The sequence below is a fragment of the Phragmites australis genome, chromosome 7 (genome assembly GCF_958298935.1).
Source record: "Phragmites australis chromosome 7, lpPhrAust1.1, whole genome shotgun sequence".
NCBI lineage: Eukaryota > Viridiplantae > Streptophyta > Magnoliopsida > Poales > Poaceae > Phragmites > Phragmites australis.
In genome coordinates this window covers 893,927-911,807 of record NC_084927.1, presented here as the reverse complement: position 1 = coordinate 911,807, position 17,881 = coordinate 893,927, and the positions used below count along the sequence as shown (strand labels likewise).

General features: G+C 44.1%; 3 protein-coding genes across 4 annotated transcripts; 1 reads left to right on the top strand and 2 right to left on the bottom strand.

The window, feature by feature from the left end:
* Positions 1–598: 598 nt before the first annotated feature.
* LOC133923744 (uncharacterized) lies at positions 599–1,115 on the bottom strand. The gene is made up of 2 exons (XM_062369016.1): positions 984–1,115; positions 599–835 (listed from the first exon to the last, which is right to left on the bottom strand). Exons 1-2 carry the CDS (start codon positions 1,113–1,115, stop codon positions 599–601), a joined length of 369 nt encoding a protein of 122 aa, XP_062225000.1.
* Positions 1,116–9,577: 8,462 nt separating this feature from the next.
* LOC133923819 (uncharacterized) lies at positions 9,578–12,317 on the top strand. Its single transcript, XM_062369090.1, has 2 exons — positions 9,578–10,296; positions 10,386–12,317. The coding sequence occupies exons 1-2, from the start codon at positions 10,000–10,002 to the stop codon at positions 11,964–11,966; spliced, it is 1,878 nt and encodes a 625-aa protein (XP_062225074.1). The 5' UTR covers positions 9,578–9,999; the 3' UTR covers positions 11,967–12,317.
* A 2,682-nt stretch (positions 12,318–14,999) lies between these two features.
* Positions 15,000–17,005, bottom strand: LOC133923818 (glyoxylate/hydroxypyruvate reductase HPR3-like). Of its 2 annotated transcripts, none has more exons than XM_062369089.1 (2): positions 16,432–17,005; positions 15,000–15,683 (listed from the first exon to the last, which is right to left on the bottom strand). In XM_062369089.1, the coding sequence occupies exons 1-2, from the start codon at positions 16,906–16,908 to the stop codon at positions 15,309–15,311; spliced, it is 852 nt and encodes a 283-aa protein (XP_062225073.1). In that variant the 5' UTR covers positions 16,909–17,005; the 3' UTR covers positions 15,000–15,308. The 2 variants fall into 2 exon arrangements, with proteins under 2 accessions (XP_062225073.1, XP_062225072.1); XM_062369088.1 differs by having other exon boundaries at positions 15,000–15,830; positions 16,432–17,002.
* Between the last annotated feature and the right edge of the window lie 876 nt (positions 17,006–17,881).

Below are 17,881 nucleotides of genomic sequence, written 5' to 3'. Positions count from 1 at the left end.
TAATCATCAAAACTTTTAATTTGGAGCGAAATTTGCAATTAATTAATATGTTAAAACTCAGGATGTTACAAAAATTGGGACAGAACAGGGATTAAAATTGGGAGGAAAAGTTGGGCTATTTATATGGTTCCAGTAAATAAAGGAGTCGGTTCTTCATTAAAATCAACTACCATATCTTTGTCCCAACCATGAAACCTTAACCCTAAAAGGACATATCACGCTCGGTTCCTAATGAGAACCGACTATAATATCTAACATCATAATCATTTTTCTCTCAAGAACCGACTGCCATATCTTCGATGCTCTTCTTTTTACAATCTTTTGAACCTAGACTGATCTCATGCATTCTGCTATCCATAACTTCATACACTGTGCACATTTCATAGTAATAAGTTAGAGATATATTGCATATTTGTTTATATTACAACCAACCAAAAGACAAAGTACAATCAATGCCTGTGAAGCCAAAATGAAGCCAATCTACTGCATGCACGATTTTCATGCTACTACGTGCTAGTTGCAGTAGTATTGTTTACTGCAACTTCCTCCTCTTCGAGGTTGCGGTTTCCTATTCATCATCGTTGTTGGTCAATATTAGCTAGGACCAATGCGAGCTATCGATCTCCTCCCAATAGTCCTCCTTGTTGTCGTACTCCCTATCGTTAGAGTCCCCATCTTCCTCAAGCATGTCCACATCAGTCTTATCCTCCTTGTAGTCATTGTCCTCGTCTCCCTCCTCCTCCTCGGGCCCCACCTTCTCGGGATCCTCATTTTCATGGCCCTTGTCACCATCATCATCCTTCTCGGGCTCCTCATCGTTGTTGTCATAGTCATGCTAGTCGGTGACATCATTGTTGCCTTGATCCGCTGCCTCCTCCTTAGACTCGAGCACCTCCTTAGGTCCAAGTCCACCTCGGCGCTAGCTTGGCATCAGACGCTGGTGACTCATCGTTGTACCCGAGCTCGATGAAATTAGTCATCACCAAGTTGGTGTCAGTCTCTTCATCATAGTTGGATGAAAGCACATGTGACGATAACATGAGTGATGATGGCAGCGACAATGACAGTGATGAAGGGGCAAGCAAGTAGGGCAATGGCGATGAGGAGGAGGCCATGGCGTGGATTCGATAGTGAAGTGTGAGAGAGATTTAGAGCGTGATGAGAAAAACCTAGTTGGTCAGCTCTCGCACGTGCGAATGTATAGCACGAAGCATCGTCTACTCGACTTTTTGACTCTTCATATTCTAGTCAGTCTATAAGAAAATCGACTGATGTCATTACCATAACACAGTCGGCTCACCTGAAAAAGTGTCTAGAAACACATTGTTGTCAGTTCTATAGATCAACCATCTTGTGTTATGTTAGGGATAGTTCATTCAATAGAACCATATGCGATGTGCATGCATCCGTGGCTATTTTCCCCTCAAGCTCCCTAGAGCTATCAGCAGATGATTCACTTTAATAAAAGTCTGCCTTATCTAATTTGCAGTTAGTTTTTTTGTGCATCTGTGATATCTTGTCAGATATGTACATGGCATTCTGAAGTAGTGGGTAGTCTTCTTTTTCTTCTCCTTCTTCTCAAGTTTCTTGCATTGATAGGACATGTAGTCTTCTTCATGGCATAGATAGCAAATCACATTTGCTCCATCCATATGATTCTTCTCAGTAGACCCTTTCTCTTATCTTGAGTCAATCCTATGTACCGTTGAATCAAGCCAATGCACATGTCCACCAATATCTTGAGGTGGTTTGACATTGCTTTACTTTATTTCTTCCAAGTCTTTCTTGAGCTTCTCTACTTCTTGCTTGAGCTCATTGTTCTCACTTACAAGTTTAGTCTCAATATAAATATTTTCATTGCAAGTAGATGAGCATGATATATCAATTAAATCATCTTAAGAAGTAGAAATATCCATCTTAGAATTGACATAAAAAAAGAGAGACAGATGGTTTCTTTGAGGCCTTAGTTTATTGCTCAAGATCCTTAAATTTAGCACTAAGATCTTCATGCTCCTTGTTAAGAAATATCGTATTTGCTAGATAATTTTTCATAATTAGTAATAAATAGAGCATGAGTATCTTTAAGCATGTTGAGCCTCTTAGTTAATTTTGCTAAGGCCTTTTGTTGCTCATTGATTATTTTAACAAGCTCATCATAAGTAGCAGATTCAGAGTCGGAGTAATCATCACTTACATTGCTTTCAATTTTACCTTTGGCCATGAGGCATATGTGTGATGGTGAAGGTGATGGTGATGGAGGAGTTGATTCCTTGGCAGTGAGGGTAGCCAACCTCTTGATAAATATTTCTTCATCGTCACTTGAGCTTGATGCCTCATCTTCCTCCACATCTACCTACTTGCTATGCATGTGAGTACCTTCTTTCTTGCTCTCCTTTCTTTCTCCTTTTCTTCCTTGACTCCTTGAGATCGTTCTTCTTCTTCTTTTTGGTAAGATATGGGCAATACTCAATATAGTACCCTCTTTATTTACATCCCAGATACTTCTTCTTTCTTTGTTCTCTTCTCATATGTGTGAAGCCAACATCTTCAATTGTCATTGGAATGCCTTTGGAGTTGATCTTCTTTAAAAAAATTCCAATTTATTGATTATATCAAGAACTTACGGATCAACTTCATCTTCATTTGAATCATCATCATCGTCATCGTCGTCGTCTTCTTCTTCTTCACTGAAATGAGTTTGACTCTTTCTTCATCTTCATCATTATCATTTCTTGAAGGACCAAGACTCTTTTGGCTTTATGAAGATCACCCTTCCTATAAGTAAAGCTCATGTGTTGTGAGCTTCCCAAGAACCTTTGTGGATATAATCTCACTCAAATCTTCATGGTTGTGATGGATGGTGATGACGGTGTCATATTTGGGCCGAAGGAGAATTTGAAGCATCTTTCTCACCACATCTTTATCTTTCATTTGTGTACATATTATTAAGCTCATTGACAAGATTTAACTGTGAGTACATGTTATTAGCATTTTCATATGAAAACATGACAAAATTACTCAATTTAGAATTGATAAAATGATATTTTTCTTCATGCACATCGTTTGGACCATCATGAATTTCAATGAGCATGATCCAAATGTCATGTGTTATGATTAAAAACATCAATGCTAATAGATGAAAATAAAATGCTTCAAGCTATAGTTGAATTGAAACTTTTGTTAGGCCTACCCAAGGGGTTCATGCCGATATTTACCACTTTCTCCAAACATCTAATCATTTTTCTTCTAGATAGCAAGACATGAGAATATTCCAATTGGCATAATTTTTGTCGTAAAAGTGAGGAGCTCTACCAATATCTATCTCATCCCCAAATATCATTTTCTCGCTAGTAGCTAAAGTCTAAAATATACAAATGTGAGTTATAGGCTCTGATACCAATTGTAACGATTAGTAACGCTCTAAGAGGGGAGGGTGAATTAGGGTTTCTAAAAACTAATCGTCTTCAAAACAACATGATAAATCTAAATCAATTTTTATCCAAATATGCTCTAGGTTTATCTAGCATTGCTACCATATTGCAACAGATTTTTGCACCTTAGGTTTTAATCCTAGCAACTACACATGCAATTCTAGATGCACACTAGACCTAAACTAGCACTAATCAAGTCCTTATATTTTGCTAATTGCCTTGATCTTCAACTTCAACTCCAATGTGATTCAAAACCTCTCCAATTTTTGTGTACGCCTTGTGGTGGGAGTGAGCAACCTCAAATGGCCAACCAAAGGTGTATTTATAGCCCCACAACAAAAAAAACTAGCTGTTAGGAGAAATCTGTCCAGGATTCCTAGTCACCATATTGTACAGTGACATCACCAGATTGTACAGTGACTAGCACTGTATTGTACAATGACCCCTTTTCCAACAATTAGAACTTCGACGTTGGAGCCTTCTATGTAGCCAATGTACTGTAAGGTGACTGGTCTTCTAAGACATCAGTTGACAAAGTCTCTATATAATTATGTAGTGCCCTACTATATTGTATGGTGACCTCGCCATATTAAACAATGACTTTGAAAAACTCTGTTTGTCTTCTATCATCCTTGACTGTATTATACAGTGACCCCTCTTATTGTACGGTTACCTATTTCCCCGATAACAGATCCAATTCAATCTAACTCAAGTCCATGTCTTCCTCTAGTCCATTAGAGCTAGACAAACCTAGTACACATCACATACTATGTAATTAACATAAAGACACTAGATCAAGCTACTAAACCTAAACCCATCTTCATATTATGATAAAGAAAATAAACCTATCTACACAAGTGATGTTCTCAACAACATGATCACTTATATAAACAATATATCCTTATATCTTCATGAAACTCTTCTTTGACATTGATTTTCATCCTTTTGAGGAGTTTGGAACTCTAAGTTCATCACATAGCATCGATGAGACTAAACCTTGTATACTAGCAACTAATGTAGTCACATTGACTATATTGATATTAATCACTAAAATCACATTAAACCAATTCTAGGGTCATTGATCTTTCAATATCAATGGTACACATTGTTTGGTTCACTTGCATCCCTAGTACTCTTAGGGGGCATTTGGATTAGAGAATCAGACCCATTTCCCCTCATAAACGGGCTGAGGCCATCCAAACACCCGATGGGTGACCGATTCTAGAGCGAAACAATGATAAGCATTTCTTCTTTTTTGCCTAAGGCATAAAACGGGGTTCCTGGCGTTTCAAGGGAGAAACACCCGGTTCAATTCGAACCTCCCCATCAAGTTACCTATTATTTACCCATAATTGCCATTGGGTACAATTTTCCCCCGATTCTCTGCCCGTTTCGACTCTTCTGATCTGCTCTTGTCCATACGCTCTTACGTCTACTCGTCCATGACTTTGTTTGCCGAGCAAGTGAGATGTGGAAATCATACAAGTACCCATTTGGACAATGTAGGGTACAAAACTGTGATTGAGAAATTTCAAGAGAGAACTTATCTTTTGTACCAATAATCCCAATTTAAGAACAAATAGGCCAAAGTGAAGGGAGAATATATTTCCTGGAAGATACTGTTGAAGCAAATTGGTATAGGTTGGGATGACAAGAAGGGGACAATAAAAAAGAGTGAAGAATGGTGGAGGAAGGCTAAAAAAAATAAATTTGCAATTTGTATTTCTGTTGTTCTTTGACCAATATTACATTGTCTAATATATGCGTTAATGTTGACATGATATTCCAAGATGTACAAAGTTTAAAGAGAACGGACTTAGAAATTAGGAAGAGTTGAAGGTTATGTGTTTGTCTAATATTTATGTGTTTCATCGGATGTTATACCTCAAAGTCTTCAATGTGGATTAATTAAATAATGGTGATGAGGATGATGGTTCTGCTGATGACAACGACCTAGAAGAAGTAACACCTCCTATCAAGGCCTTAGTTGGACACATCGATTATGATGGACTAGTTAAGTAAAACTGCCAAAGACGGGCAATGCTATTGTAACGCATACGATGAAATGACATGTCCACAGAGTGAGCGGAATTATTGCAGCTAGACACCATATAATCGCAGCCAGACTGAACGACTCAGCGGGCTGACTGTTGTGCTCTTATAAGTATTTGCTGAATCCATCAGCTGATTCCACGTCACCAAAATTTGACCAGCATGTACGCGCTAAAACTAAGGTAATTTTGGGGTAGAAGAAGTTGACGGTTTTGTAGTCATTAAAGAGTCTCCGATAGTAGTTTCTGATTCCAAATGCAAATCGTTACGGCATTGACAGGGTCTCCAATTGCATAATTTGATAAGTAATTTCTATAAAACTATGCAATTTCCAATAAAAGAGAATTATATTATGTGAAAATATTTTCAATAGTGAATCTATCAATATCAATATGATTTATGTTCTACATATATAATTATTTGCATTTTGATGGTTAATTTAAAATTTTGTCCCACACAGGTCCCGGTCCTAAAACTGACTTACGTTTCAGAAAATCAGAATCGGAGGAACCTTTTTTTTCGCACTTGATATGTTAGTGGTAAAAAGTTCGAGATCTGGGCGGCTCGCATTCTGGAACGAGCAGAGGTGAGGACGCAAGCAAATGTACTCTGCCGTGCGCAATGAATAATAAATCTTGCAGTAGTAGCTGCAGCTGCGGCCGCATTGAGTGAATTGAATCCCTTTTCAAATGGACTGTCCCTCTCTCCGATGGCCAGTACGTCAGTCGCTGAAATCTACTGGTAGAAGCAGCCGTGCCGGGCGGTGCTGAACCTTCAATTTCAATCTCCGATGATAGGCTGAATGCTCTTCAACTTCAATTCCAATTCAATCGGCCCCGGCCCCGGCCCCTGCGAATGATTCTTCGTTCTGCCCAGTCGGTCGTCGCAGACTGGACTAGATACTGGCTCTGTAGTCTGTATATGTACTACAATGCAAGCTCCTCTACTTGCTCTCTAGTCTGTATATATACTTACTGAAGGACAATGCAAGCTCCTCTGCTCTTGCAAATTATTTTGCTCTGTTCCTTTGAATGAAAACAGAATACTCCTACATACTCATGTTACTGTTTTTTTGCAGGGTACTCCTGTTACTGTTAGTACAAGGCAAGGCACTGTTGGATTCAGTTTTCAGATCCCAAGAAGATGTTATGCCTATGCATGCTAGCCAACTCCCATCTTTGTAGTTTGTACACAAATACTACCATATATTACTGTACTTGCTACACCAATGCAGGGAGGCCATACAGTAAACATACGCACCTCAGCAGTAAACATACATACATATGTATAGCAGTAAACAAACATACATACATACACGACAGAGATTAGCTACTCTAATTTTGTTGTTCCAATAGCAATTGTATAGCAGGCAGTACTAACTGTGGCTCCAGCTATACTTGGTAGCCCTAATATACTACAATACATACTATGGATCCTAAATTAATAGGACGCCCACTTAAAGGCTTGGTCGTTGAACCACTTCAAGTAGGAGCGAGTACAGACAAGCTTATTCAAATTTTCGAATGGTTCCTCCCGTTTCAAATCCCCAACGAAACACCATAAATCAGGAGATCTACATTGATTACTCTACTACTAGCGCTATTAATTCCATCGTAGCAGCTAGTAGTTTTATTAGCTAATTATATATGAGTAGGAATTTACTGACAGAGCGATGTATACTAGCTATACACGTGGCTGTTAGCGTTTATGCGTCTAAACATTTCTTGCTTGCAAGCATACTTCTGGCATATATAATCAAGAAGGAGAAGCAGCTCACAATGAAAATAGATGAGCTAGATAAGAAGACAAAAAATATTCCTTTAACGACCAATGAAGTGGAGCTGAAACACTACTCAATGAGAGGTTAGCGCACTTGTTACAAGAGTAAGAGATCAAATGGTACAAAGAGCGAAAGTAAAAGAACTCCTTGAGGGAGGTACTAATACTAAATATTTCTAACTCGTTGCTAGACAAAGGATATACAAATTAAAGCAAGAGGAAGGCATATTCATTAGGGAGGCTGAACTCAAGCGGTATATCACAAAATATTACAAGAGTTTTTAGCAAACTAGAGCATAATAATTTTGTAATTGATGATCAATCTATTTGTGATGATATCCCTTGAGTAAGCGAAAGAGAAAATAAGATATTACTGAACCTTTATGATTAAAAGGAGGTGAGAGACATGCAATCTTTTAGATGAAGCAAAGATCTAACATTTTTCTTTGAGTGTCACTTTGCCAACTCAACTTGGCTTATTGTCTAGATTGCTTTAGGCATTAACAAGCCTAAGGGCATGAACCATATGATGGGTGGTTGGGTATGTTGTATAGAAGCAAGCAAAAAGAAAAGAATTTTGGTCTGGGTGACTGCCTCTTTCTTTTTTAGGGCTATTTGATTTTGCCACAATGTTATTATCTTTGATAAAAAATAATAACCTCTCCACTTTTCAGGGCACCTACTACCTGAGATTTTAGAGATTATTGTAGAAAGACAGAGAGTGAGAGGGAGGATATACGCATGGCGTGCCAAGCATTGGAAATAGTGACCATGTATTTTTTTTCGCTAGAAATAGATGGCGGTTTAGTAATAGACTATGTGTTAGATAATTTCCATACTCATATACTTTTTTATGATATTTGTTTATTTCCAACAATCAGGTCTGAGCTGAGAATAGTTCGATGTACATGCTTCGCAGGTAGTAACGCAGGAACGCGCGCTGCTAGCGAGAGGCAACATGCGGGAAGCGGGCCCACACGGGAGTGCAGGAGCGCGCGGGAGCGAGGGCGCGGGAGCGCGTGACGCGGGCCCACGCAGGGAGCGGAGCGGAATGCAAGGGCAAGCGGGATTTCCGGGAGTGGAACGCCGGGCAAGCGGAATAAATATTTTTTTAAGTAATATAGATGATGTAACAATGAATAAGAGTTGTATATATCACACGATGTAGAAAGGCAGAAAACTTTTCATTTTAGAAAAGTCACCAACCCCTCCACATTGCAATGCATCCATCATGTGCATGTGCTACCCTACCCCTCCTCACCAGCGTTGTGGTTTCAAAACTGTAGTAATTTGTGGCGACAGATACAGGTTCTTCGTTCAAAAAAGAAAAGAAAATAATATTACTACTAGTGGTACTGTTTTAACCAGTGTTCATGTTATTGGCTCCCCCGGTAAGGGTATGTATATACCGGTAAGTTTCGAGTAACTTCGAAGACGTTTCGATCAAATTTGTAGCATCTTTTAAATTTGAGTCAAACATTATCCAGAATTTGGATCTTTTCAGCTGGTAAAGAGATTAATTTTGACCGGTAACGTGGGCACGGATTGTAACCGAAGAGATGCTTGACAGTGATAACTATGGAGGAGCAGTAGATCGATAAGAGTTTGGGGTTGTGTGCATACTGTCCTGTCCTCTCTCTGTCCTGTCAGAGACAGGGAGAGATTCGGATTTACCATCTGTCAGTCGTACAGGTTGGTGAATGCCTCAATTTCAGTGCGGCCAATGGGAGCGCAAAACGTCATCCCGGCGCCATTCGTTATCCGCTAATCTCCGCCCTGCTGCTGCTACTTAATTGCTGTGGGGCCGTGGGGGTTAGGTTAATTAGGAGAGGAGAGCAGAGCAGCATGGGCGATGATGTGCGTTTGGATTTGTCATTGGAACCATCGTCCTCGTCGGTCCGTCATATCGTCATCAACCCATCACCTCTCTGTCTCGCTCTGCGAGCTGCATGGAGGACGAGGAGCTGCTGATCCGACTCCCAAAGCGAACCTCATGGAGGGGGGTGTTCAAAAGCAAGGGGATCCTAGTAATAGTAGTTTAAACAAACAGCATATCCCACCTTTTATCTGCTTCAATTTCTTACTATATCTGCTAATGAACTTTTGGTTTACAATTTACATGTACTGCAAAGGCACGAATTCATTAATACATGCAGGGGATCTGAATTTCAAATTGGAACAATTTGAGGAGGAGCCAAGGCAGCATGTTGTGTAAGCACAGCACGTGCCGTCTCCGAGGATATGATAGTTGATCTCCTTTTTGAAATTGGAGGGAAAATTGAGGGGACTAGATCTCATCCCCTGCTCGACATGGGGCCGCCCGGGCGGAATCTGAAAAAAAAAAACCCAACATGATAACAACTTTCCCCTGTTGTCATCGTCGTCGTCCTCCTCTTGATTCATTCATTGCCCAATGCGTATCCGGTTTTACCGGCATCTCCCTTCCCTAGCTTAACTACTTCCCACCAAACACACTCACTCTCACTCTCACTCCAGCCACAGCTTCCTCTCTCTCTCTCTCTACAACTTCTTCAAACTCTCTCTCTCCTTCCCGCCCTCCCTCCTCTCAGGAGTCAGGAATCGCAACACCTCGTTGCTCGCACCAGCAGAAACTACCATTACTAACTAGCAACCAGCTAGCTAGTTGCATTGCACTGCATGCTTCAGAAGCCTTGCGAGCTAGCGCCTAGCAGTAGCTCACTGCCCGTCTTCTTCTTTCCATCATCAAGATAGCGTCATGGGGAGGACGAAGCAGTCGTCGTCGTGGTACTCGCGGAGCCGCTCCTCCTCGGCCCCCACCACGCCCAGGGCAGTTGACCCTCCCGTCGGATGCATGTCCATGGTTCACTACCTCATCTTCGCCCCCGGCGCCGGATGCGTCGGCCGCCCGCCCACCTCCTCCCACGCCGTCGTCACCCCGCACAATTTCCACGACGCCGTCAACCGGCAGCGCGACGCCGAGGACACGAACAAAGGTCTCGAGGCGCCCAGGAACAGCTTTGAGCTCGACGCCGACAACCTCAACGACACCCAGGTTAGTTACAATTCTTCGTCTCCAGCGCCGCTTACCAATCGCTTAATTGTCGTTTGCATTGATCCGTGTGACTGTGTCCGTGAGTGCAGATTGGCGTACAGATCGAGCCGGTGTTCGACGCCCTGGCGTGCAGGAAAATGCGCCCCAAGGCCACCGCGCCGTCGTCGGAGGCCGAGACGCCCAGGACGCCCAGCCTCGTCGCGCGCCTCATGGGCATCGACGGCCTGCCCGATAACAAGTCGCCGTCGCCCGCACTAAAGAAGACCAGAGCCTCCACCAGCTCCGCAGGGAGGCTGGCCAAGAAGGCCGACAAGGAGAACTGCTCGGCGCCGTCGACAGGCAAGGAGAAGAAGAAGCGCGTCATCCCCGAGTCCATGAACCGGGAGCCGCTCCGGAGCCTCAGCTGCAACGTCCCCACCGCCGAGGCGCGGTCCCTGCCCGACACGCCGCGGGCGTCCACGTCGGCGAGGGCGTCGTGGGACGGCCCGAGGCTGTCGCTGCAGGCGCTGAAAGAGAACGTACTCGACCGGGCCGCGCAGTACATGTCGCTCCCCACCTCGCCCACGTCGTCGTCCGCCGGCAAGAAGAAGAAGGACGGCCACGGCCGGCGGGTGGTGCGACAAGAGGAGAGGGAGAGGACGGCCAAGGAGCACGCGCGCGAGATCGTCAGGCAGGCCAAGGAGACGGTCGCCAGCCGCAAGTCCAAGAACGCTGCAAAATCAGCGGCTAACAACAAGGAGAATGTCAGTCCATCCCCAACCATGGAAGACAAGTTGCTGGCCGTCGTTCAAGCAGGCAAGTCAACGGTGGCAGCGCCGCCTGAAACGCAAAGCACACCGCCACTACACGCCCCCAGGGTTCCATTGGCACCGAGGCAGCCGCCCCCACCGCCGCCGCCGCAGCGGGCGAAGCCATCGCGGCCGCCCCCTCCGCCGCCGCAGCTGGACCCGCCAACCAGAGCCAGGAAACCAGATGGGTGCGAGCGCTTCGCGACGCGGATCAAGAAACCAACTGCCGGATGCCAGCCTCCGGCGTCACCGTCCGCGCAACCGGCGCCCGCGAGGTCAGCGTCCGTCCTCTGCCAAAGACATTCGTCCGCGGTGCCGCTGGAGGAGGACCCCGAGTACGGCTACCTGCTGACGGTGCTGGAGCGCGGCGGGTTCATGCGGGCGGGGCGGCCGTTCAAGGGTCACTCCGTCGCATCGCCGGTGGACCCGATCGTGTTCCACCTCCTGGAGCTCGAGCTGCCGGCCGACGAGGCGCTTCTCGGTCCCCTCCGGCACCGGTGGAACCGGAAGCTCCTGTTCCACCTGACGCAGGAGATCCTCGCCGACCTCCTCCTCGGTCACGACGCCTCCGCAGTCTCAGGAACAGTCGCAGAGAGCGGTGCGACGCTGCTTGGGAGGGTGTGGAGGAAAGTGCGGAGCTTCCCGGCGGCGGACTGCAGGGTGGTGGGCGACATCGACGCGCTGGTGGCGACGGACCTGCAGCTGGCGAGCGTGCGGCGGCTGGGGAGACACCCGGCGGTGGCCGAGGAGGCGGGCGACGTGGCGGACGAGGTGGCGGAGCGGGTCCTGGAGGGGCTCCTCGGGGAGTGCGTGGCGGAATCTCTTTCTCTCGCCTCTCACTGCGGCTGGTCGTCGTCGTCACGTGCGCTGCTGGCGTGGTAACCGTTGCGGTGGGCGGAGCGTGACGTCACGGGATATCGACGGAAACAGCCGGGAGGTGCTCACCACCATGCTCTCCTCTGCTCTGAGCTGCGGGCGGTCACCGAGAGCAGAGCAGGTGCGGCTTCTGTGCAACGGTCGTGATGGGAACGTGGCTCTGCCCTCTCGAGATGCGTGCTCACCGTACCACAGTAATGTGACTGCAGGATCTTTCCACTTTACACTGCTCGGTAGCTACTCTACATATTTTTATTTTCTTTGGTTTTTTGTCAGTGTTTTGTGCCGTTTCCCTTGGGAATTTTTATGTACATACTCTACTTAATTGCTGGAATTCAGCATCCTCATCCTCATCCTGTCGATTATTGCTGTTGCTGCGATCGATCAGGATATGTTTTTTGCGGTCTTGCCTAGGTTTGGTTTTTGAATGTAAAAGCCAACAAAGGCCATTTCAATCTCTACGTGGTACTATTAATTACTAGTACCTTTGGGCAATAGAGATAATGCATCCGGTTGTAATTTTTTTTAGTGGCGAAGCTTAACTATAGATTAAGAAGGGATCAACACTTAAAAGAGGATGAATTGCATTTGGAAGGGATGGCTATTTCCATATTTAACTATAATTAATTAAGTCTAATGTTTAAAAATTTCTCTAGGGATTTGCAGTTTTGAGGAGGGAGGCATGGCCCCTCTTGGCCCTCACATAGCTCCATCCCTATGCACACCATATTTGTATTATAGTACACGTCTAAATAAGATAATAAGATTTAAGTCATAATCTTGTATAACGTGGGCATACGTTTTGACTACTGAACGCACTCATATGTATGTACTATTCATCTCGAGATTTAGTTTCAAGAAAATGTGAACACCCGTGCCGAATATAGGACTCGAATCCAGATAAGAAGATTCATAATAAGAACCCTAACCAATTAAGCTATGCTAAATTCACAATGCATCCCGTTGTCATTATTGATTTCAAGGTTAGAATGGAGTGTTCAAATAAAACATTTTTTAGTCACTGATGCTGCGTCATTTGTACTTGTCACGGAATGTCATCTGGATTAGATGTTTAGGGACCTCCCCAAATTCGAATTGTTTTAGATCGAGTAATGGACTAATAGAACCGTACCAATTTGTTCTTGTCTGTCGAATGAGGCTCTGCGTGATTCTGTTTGCCCCTGTGGAACGATGCTTGGTACGGCAGCCCTGTAAAATTCAATTTGTCCAACATATATTAGGACAAGTGGGACATATATGTATTGCCATTTGCCAAAATGCTGCCGTTGTTGCATTGCAAGAGGCAACTTCAACAAGTTTTTGTCGAGTCCTAGAAAAAAAAAGGGTAAAAGAAAAACCATGTTATGCAGCCACGCTGTGCCTGTGTACCCAGACCAAAAACTCCAGGAGATACATACAAGTAGCCATTTACAGACTACTGAGATAACGGGCCTCAACTGGGCTGGTTGCTTGTATCAAAGTAAGTCCAGATGCAGAACTCTCTTGACTCCTCTAGTTCTCCTGCTACAGTAAGTGAAGAGGCTCAGAGGCGATTTGGCAGCGAATCGGCCGGTCCCTTCGCCTCCGGCGTCCTCCAGGTGCCGTAATAGAAGGGTGGTCCGACCTTGGTGATGTAGGTTAGTTTATTACTTAGTTTATGTAGTTTAGTTAGGTTGTGATGGTAGTTTTGATGGTGTCGTTGCGGTAGCCACCCGTGCTTTTGTTCCTCAGCATCTATTCCGGTGATTTTAGTTTTGTGTGTGAGATCTCCGGGGTTGCTTGTTCGAGGATTTTAGTTTTGTATGTGAGATCTCCGAGGTTGCTTGTTCGAGGGTAGTTTTATGTGTTTGTGTGGGTTTTGTTTCCGGGTCGTTGGCTTCGATGCTGGTGGGTACGGAGGATGATGTTGGATGTTCGTCGGTGTTAGATTCTGCTTTGAGGTTGCTGCTAGAGGTGTCGATTCTCTTCTTGTTCGGTGAGGTTATGGTCATTGGCCGTGGTGCATTGCATGTGCGTTCAGCGCTCCCAACGCTTGTCTCTAGCGGTAGTGCAGAAAAAACTTTTCACATCCTCATCGATGGAGGGAACAACTTCGGGCTTAAGCTTCAATTCGTGTCCATGTCCGGCGAGGCGAGGTAATGGTCGGGTGGTGTGTCTGATGGTGAATCAGTTTCCTAGGAGTTGTAATCGATGGCTTGTATTGTTCATGTTGTATCAATGATATGCCAATCCGGTTCCTCTCAAAAGAAAAGTAAATCCAGATTTATCTCGTTGTAATGTTTTCGAGAATAATCCAAGCGTGCTCATACATTTTTGCTTTTGAGAATAATCCAAGCGTGCTCATACATTTTTGCTTTTGAGAATTTTGTCTTAGCTTTATCATAGATACAACATACATGTCAACAATCCACGTGCTGACAAGCCTCTGGACTATGCAACAGCCCACATGTTTTGTCGGCTAGACAACTGTCTAGTTACAACCTTGTTCGCCTGCAGAGAGGGATCTATCGGCACTTAGTGTGCTGACAGGGGCTTGTCTCACCTCTGTTGATAAGGCTCTAGTCGGCACTCAATTGCCGATTGACACATATATCTGCAATTTTCCTAATTTAAATTATATTTTTGCAATTTTCCAATAAAATAATATTATTTAAAAAAATTGAGGTAAAATGTCTGAAATTCCCTTCCCAGTCTAGGCTCTGGTCAGAACACAATGTACATCTAGTTTGCCAGATCTTCAGAAAACGCTTAACCAACTTTCAGAGCTCTTCATATTGCACGGCTAAATCGTGAACTGAAACAAGGCCAGTCAACGAGCATGTAGCTACACATGCAATAGGCATGGCATGGAATTTTTGCATAACATAGTGCCCACCTAAACATAAGCAGAGATCAAGTTCCTATAATTTCAGACTAGAACGATCTTACTGCCATGTGTGGTCTTCGTCTCCCACATGGCCGTGGAGGGGCATTTGAGACATTTTGCATGGGACAAAATCAGTAAAATGCGAGAAATGAAAAAAGAAAACTGGAATAGTATTTCACAGAATAATTTGGTATTATAAAATAACCCGACTAGTGGAGATATACATGAGCAGAGATCCATTATTGAAGTACAAAACCGTACAAATTGCATCAATACAAATAGTAGCCAAACTACCTGTAAGCATGCAGTTGGCAGCAAAAACATTGTAAGAATATGCATTTCGACCTCGTATTAGTTTGATTGACCTGCAATATCACTGTTTGTAGCCAAACTATCTGTAAGCATGCAATTGGCAGCAAAAATATTGTAAGAACACGCATTTCGACCTCCTATTAGTTTGATTGACCTGCAATATTACTTCACTAGGGAAGCACCGGCGTAAGCAATGGCTTACCAGAAAAGAAGGCTTCAAGGTTACCTATAGTGATGTTACGCAGGTCTGACCTGGACTCCGATGTGAAAACAGCAACATGGTGTGTCAGAACCACATTGTCCATGGACAAGAGCTCTGCTGGCACTTTGGGTTCATTCTCAAAAACATCAAGACCAGCTCCTGCAATCGTCCCATCCAGCAGCGCCCTGACCAGCTCCACCTCGTCAATGTTTCGTCCCCGACCGATGTTTATGATGACCCCATCCTTTCCAAGGGCCTCTAGAACATCCTTGTTGACAATGTGCATTGTCTCCTTGTTCAGTGCGCATGCGACAACAAGCACATCGGATTCAGATGCAAGATCCTGAACATTAGGAAAGTATTTGTAAGAGATTGAATCCTTTGGTCTTCTGGAGTTGTAGTAGATGACACAGCCGAAAGCTTCAAGCCTCTTTGCGATCAGTGAGCCAATGTTCCCCAAGCCGATGATGCCAACACGCTTGCCACATAGCTGAAAGCATCAAGACATGTGGAGGTACAGTACCAATATGAACACATGAAGTACACAAGGTTAAAGCTTGAAAAAATTGCATCCTTTCAGAGGTTGTGAATGGTATTCATATTTTCACAAGATGAAGTGGGTACCATTTACAAATCAGCCACTGCTTTGATACCCATTTCATTAGCAGAAAAAAGGGCAAAGTGACCGTTTAATTCGGAAAGTAATGAATCTAAAGGTCAATATAATCTAACATTATAAATCTACATCCTTTCGTGTATACAAGATATACAGCTGTGCTTCCGTAAATCGTTGAAGTATCAATCCAATAAAGAAATGGCCCAAAAACACTAACTTGTTCCTTTCCAGCACCACTAATTTCCATTCCTCAAGGCACAATCCTACATGGTATGCCAATCTTGCACTTAAATTCTATCCTGAAATCCGATCTAGGATCAGAAAATAATAGTTCAAATTAAGACGCTGTAGCATTAGCTAAAGTGAATATTACTTCAACCAGGAGCTCCCTTTACTGAATAAGATTTGAATTACATCGACTATTAGCTTTCTTGAAGAAAATTACAGTAAGAGGGCAGGAAGCCAAGAACTGGACCTTGGAGCCGAGAGGGTAGTCCCCCCGAACCGGCCAGAGCCCGCGCCGTACGAACCGCTCGGCCGCAGAGACGCGCCGTAGCACGTCGATGAGCATGCCGACGGCGTGATCGGCAACGTCGGCGGAGTATACCCTCCCGGAGTTGGCGACGGCGACGCCGCGGCGCGCGCACTCGTCGAGGTCGATGTGGTCGACGCCCGCGCCCGTGCTAAAGACGAAGCGGAGGGAGGGGACGGCGTCGAGGAACGAGGCGTCCACGCGGGCGGCACCGCCCCCCATGACGACCGCAGCGCGAGGGGGGTCGGGCACGGTTGCGGCGGCGGCGAGGAAGGCCGGGAGGGCCTCGCCGGAGGCGTAGAAATCGAGGACGCGGAAGCGCTGGCGCAGCTCGGCGGCGAAGGTCTCGTCCAGGCGGCGGATGAGGAGGAGGGCCGGGAGGATCGGGCGCTCGCCGGACGCCGCGGCGGCGGATTCCATAGCTGAGACTTTGAGAGTGACTTGGGAGCGACGCTTCTCCGGCAAAATAGGAAATTTCTGATAAGGTTCTCTGCCAATGCTCCAACACTACAGATTTATTAGACAATAATTAAATGTCCTCGTTTGAAAAAACTGATACGACACGCTATTTAAAGAGGAGATAGATTGCCTGTTTTTTATAAAAAAAATAGTTGGTTGAATCATATAGTAGTAAGATGTAAGATACCGTATTAAGGTGATGTAGTTTCTTTTTTATATTTTCTCTCCCCACATTTGATCCTATACTAACATTACTCACCTCTTCTCTTCCAATAGAGCAACATAATTAGTCATATAACTAAAATAATAATTTTAATCATACTATATGCAACCATTAATCATCTTGAGAGACTTAAAGAAACAACATATAAATATTATATATTAGAAGTTTATTTCTTAACATCAAATTTTTACTCTCTCTTCTAAGAGTATCTCTAGCAGATTAGTCAAATTCCATCATCTATATCTCCATTTGGCTATCCACTTTAAAAAAATTTCTCTTCATATTTTTATACACTCCAACAAACTAGCCAAATTTCACTCTCCATATCCCATTTACCTATATTTTATTCATAACGGCTAATTCTTTTCGAACAGCTAGTTTTTTGCAATGGTTATTTTTTGCAACGGCTATATTCCAACTACTAGTTTTATCCTCTGTATATGCATAGCCATCTGGTCCATCTCTTTCACATCATTATTGCTCTTCCTCTCTGGTTGCTCCTCCTTTATCAAATCAGTAGAGCGAGTCGAAGTTTTTGGAAGTAAGAATAAAATCTCTTCCAATAAATAGAGCAAGATTGTTGAGTCTCTTGGGCTACATCCATACTTATATTTAGCCATACTAACACTGACATTTTATCTTCCTCACAATTTTTTTTTTGGATCTTTTGTTGTTTGGTCTCATGGAGGGAGGTGTTTGAATTGGTGCTTC

Bases quoted from the DNA above. Each gene is read 5' to 3' on its own strand.
- LOC133923818 (XM_062369088.1), bottom strand. From the start codon at position 16,908: ATGGAATCCGCCGCCGCGGCGTCCGGCGAGCGCCCGATCCTCCCGGCC. The intron at 15,831-16,431 runs GTCCAGTTCTTG...TGATGCTTTCAG, and splicing joins ACTACCCTCTCGGCTCCAAG to CTATGTGGCAAGCGTGTTGG.
- LOC133923819 (XM_062369090.1), top strand. From the start codon at position 10,000: ATGGGGAGGACGAAGCAGTCGTCGTCGTGGTACTCGCGGAGCCGCTCC. The intron at 10,297-10,385 runs GTTAGTTACAAT...CCGTGAGTGCAG, and splicing joins ACAACCTCAACGACACCCAG to ATTGGCGTACAGATCGAGCC.
- LOC133923744 (XM_062369016.1), bottom strand. From the start codon at position 1,115: ATGGCCTCCTCCTCATCGCCATTGCCCTACTTGCTTGCCCCTTCATCA. The intron at 836-983 runs GTGATGACTAAT...GTCACCGACTAG, and splicing joins AAGAGACTGACACCAACTTG to CATGACTATGACAACAACGA.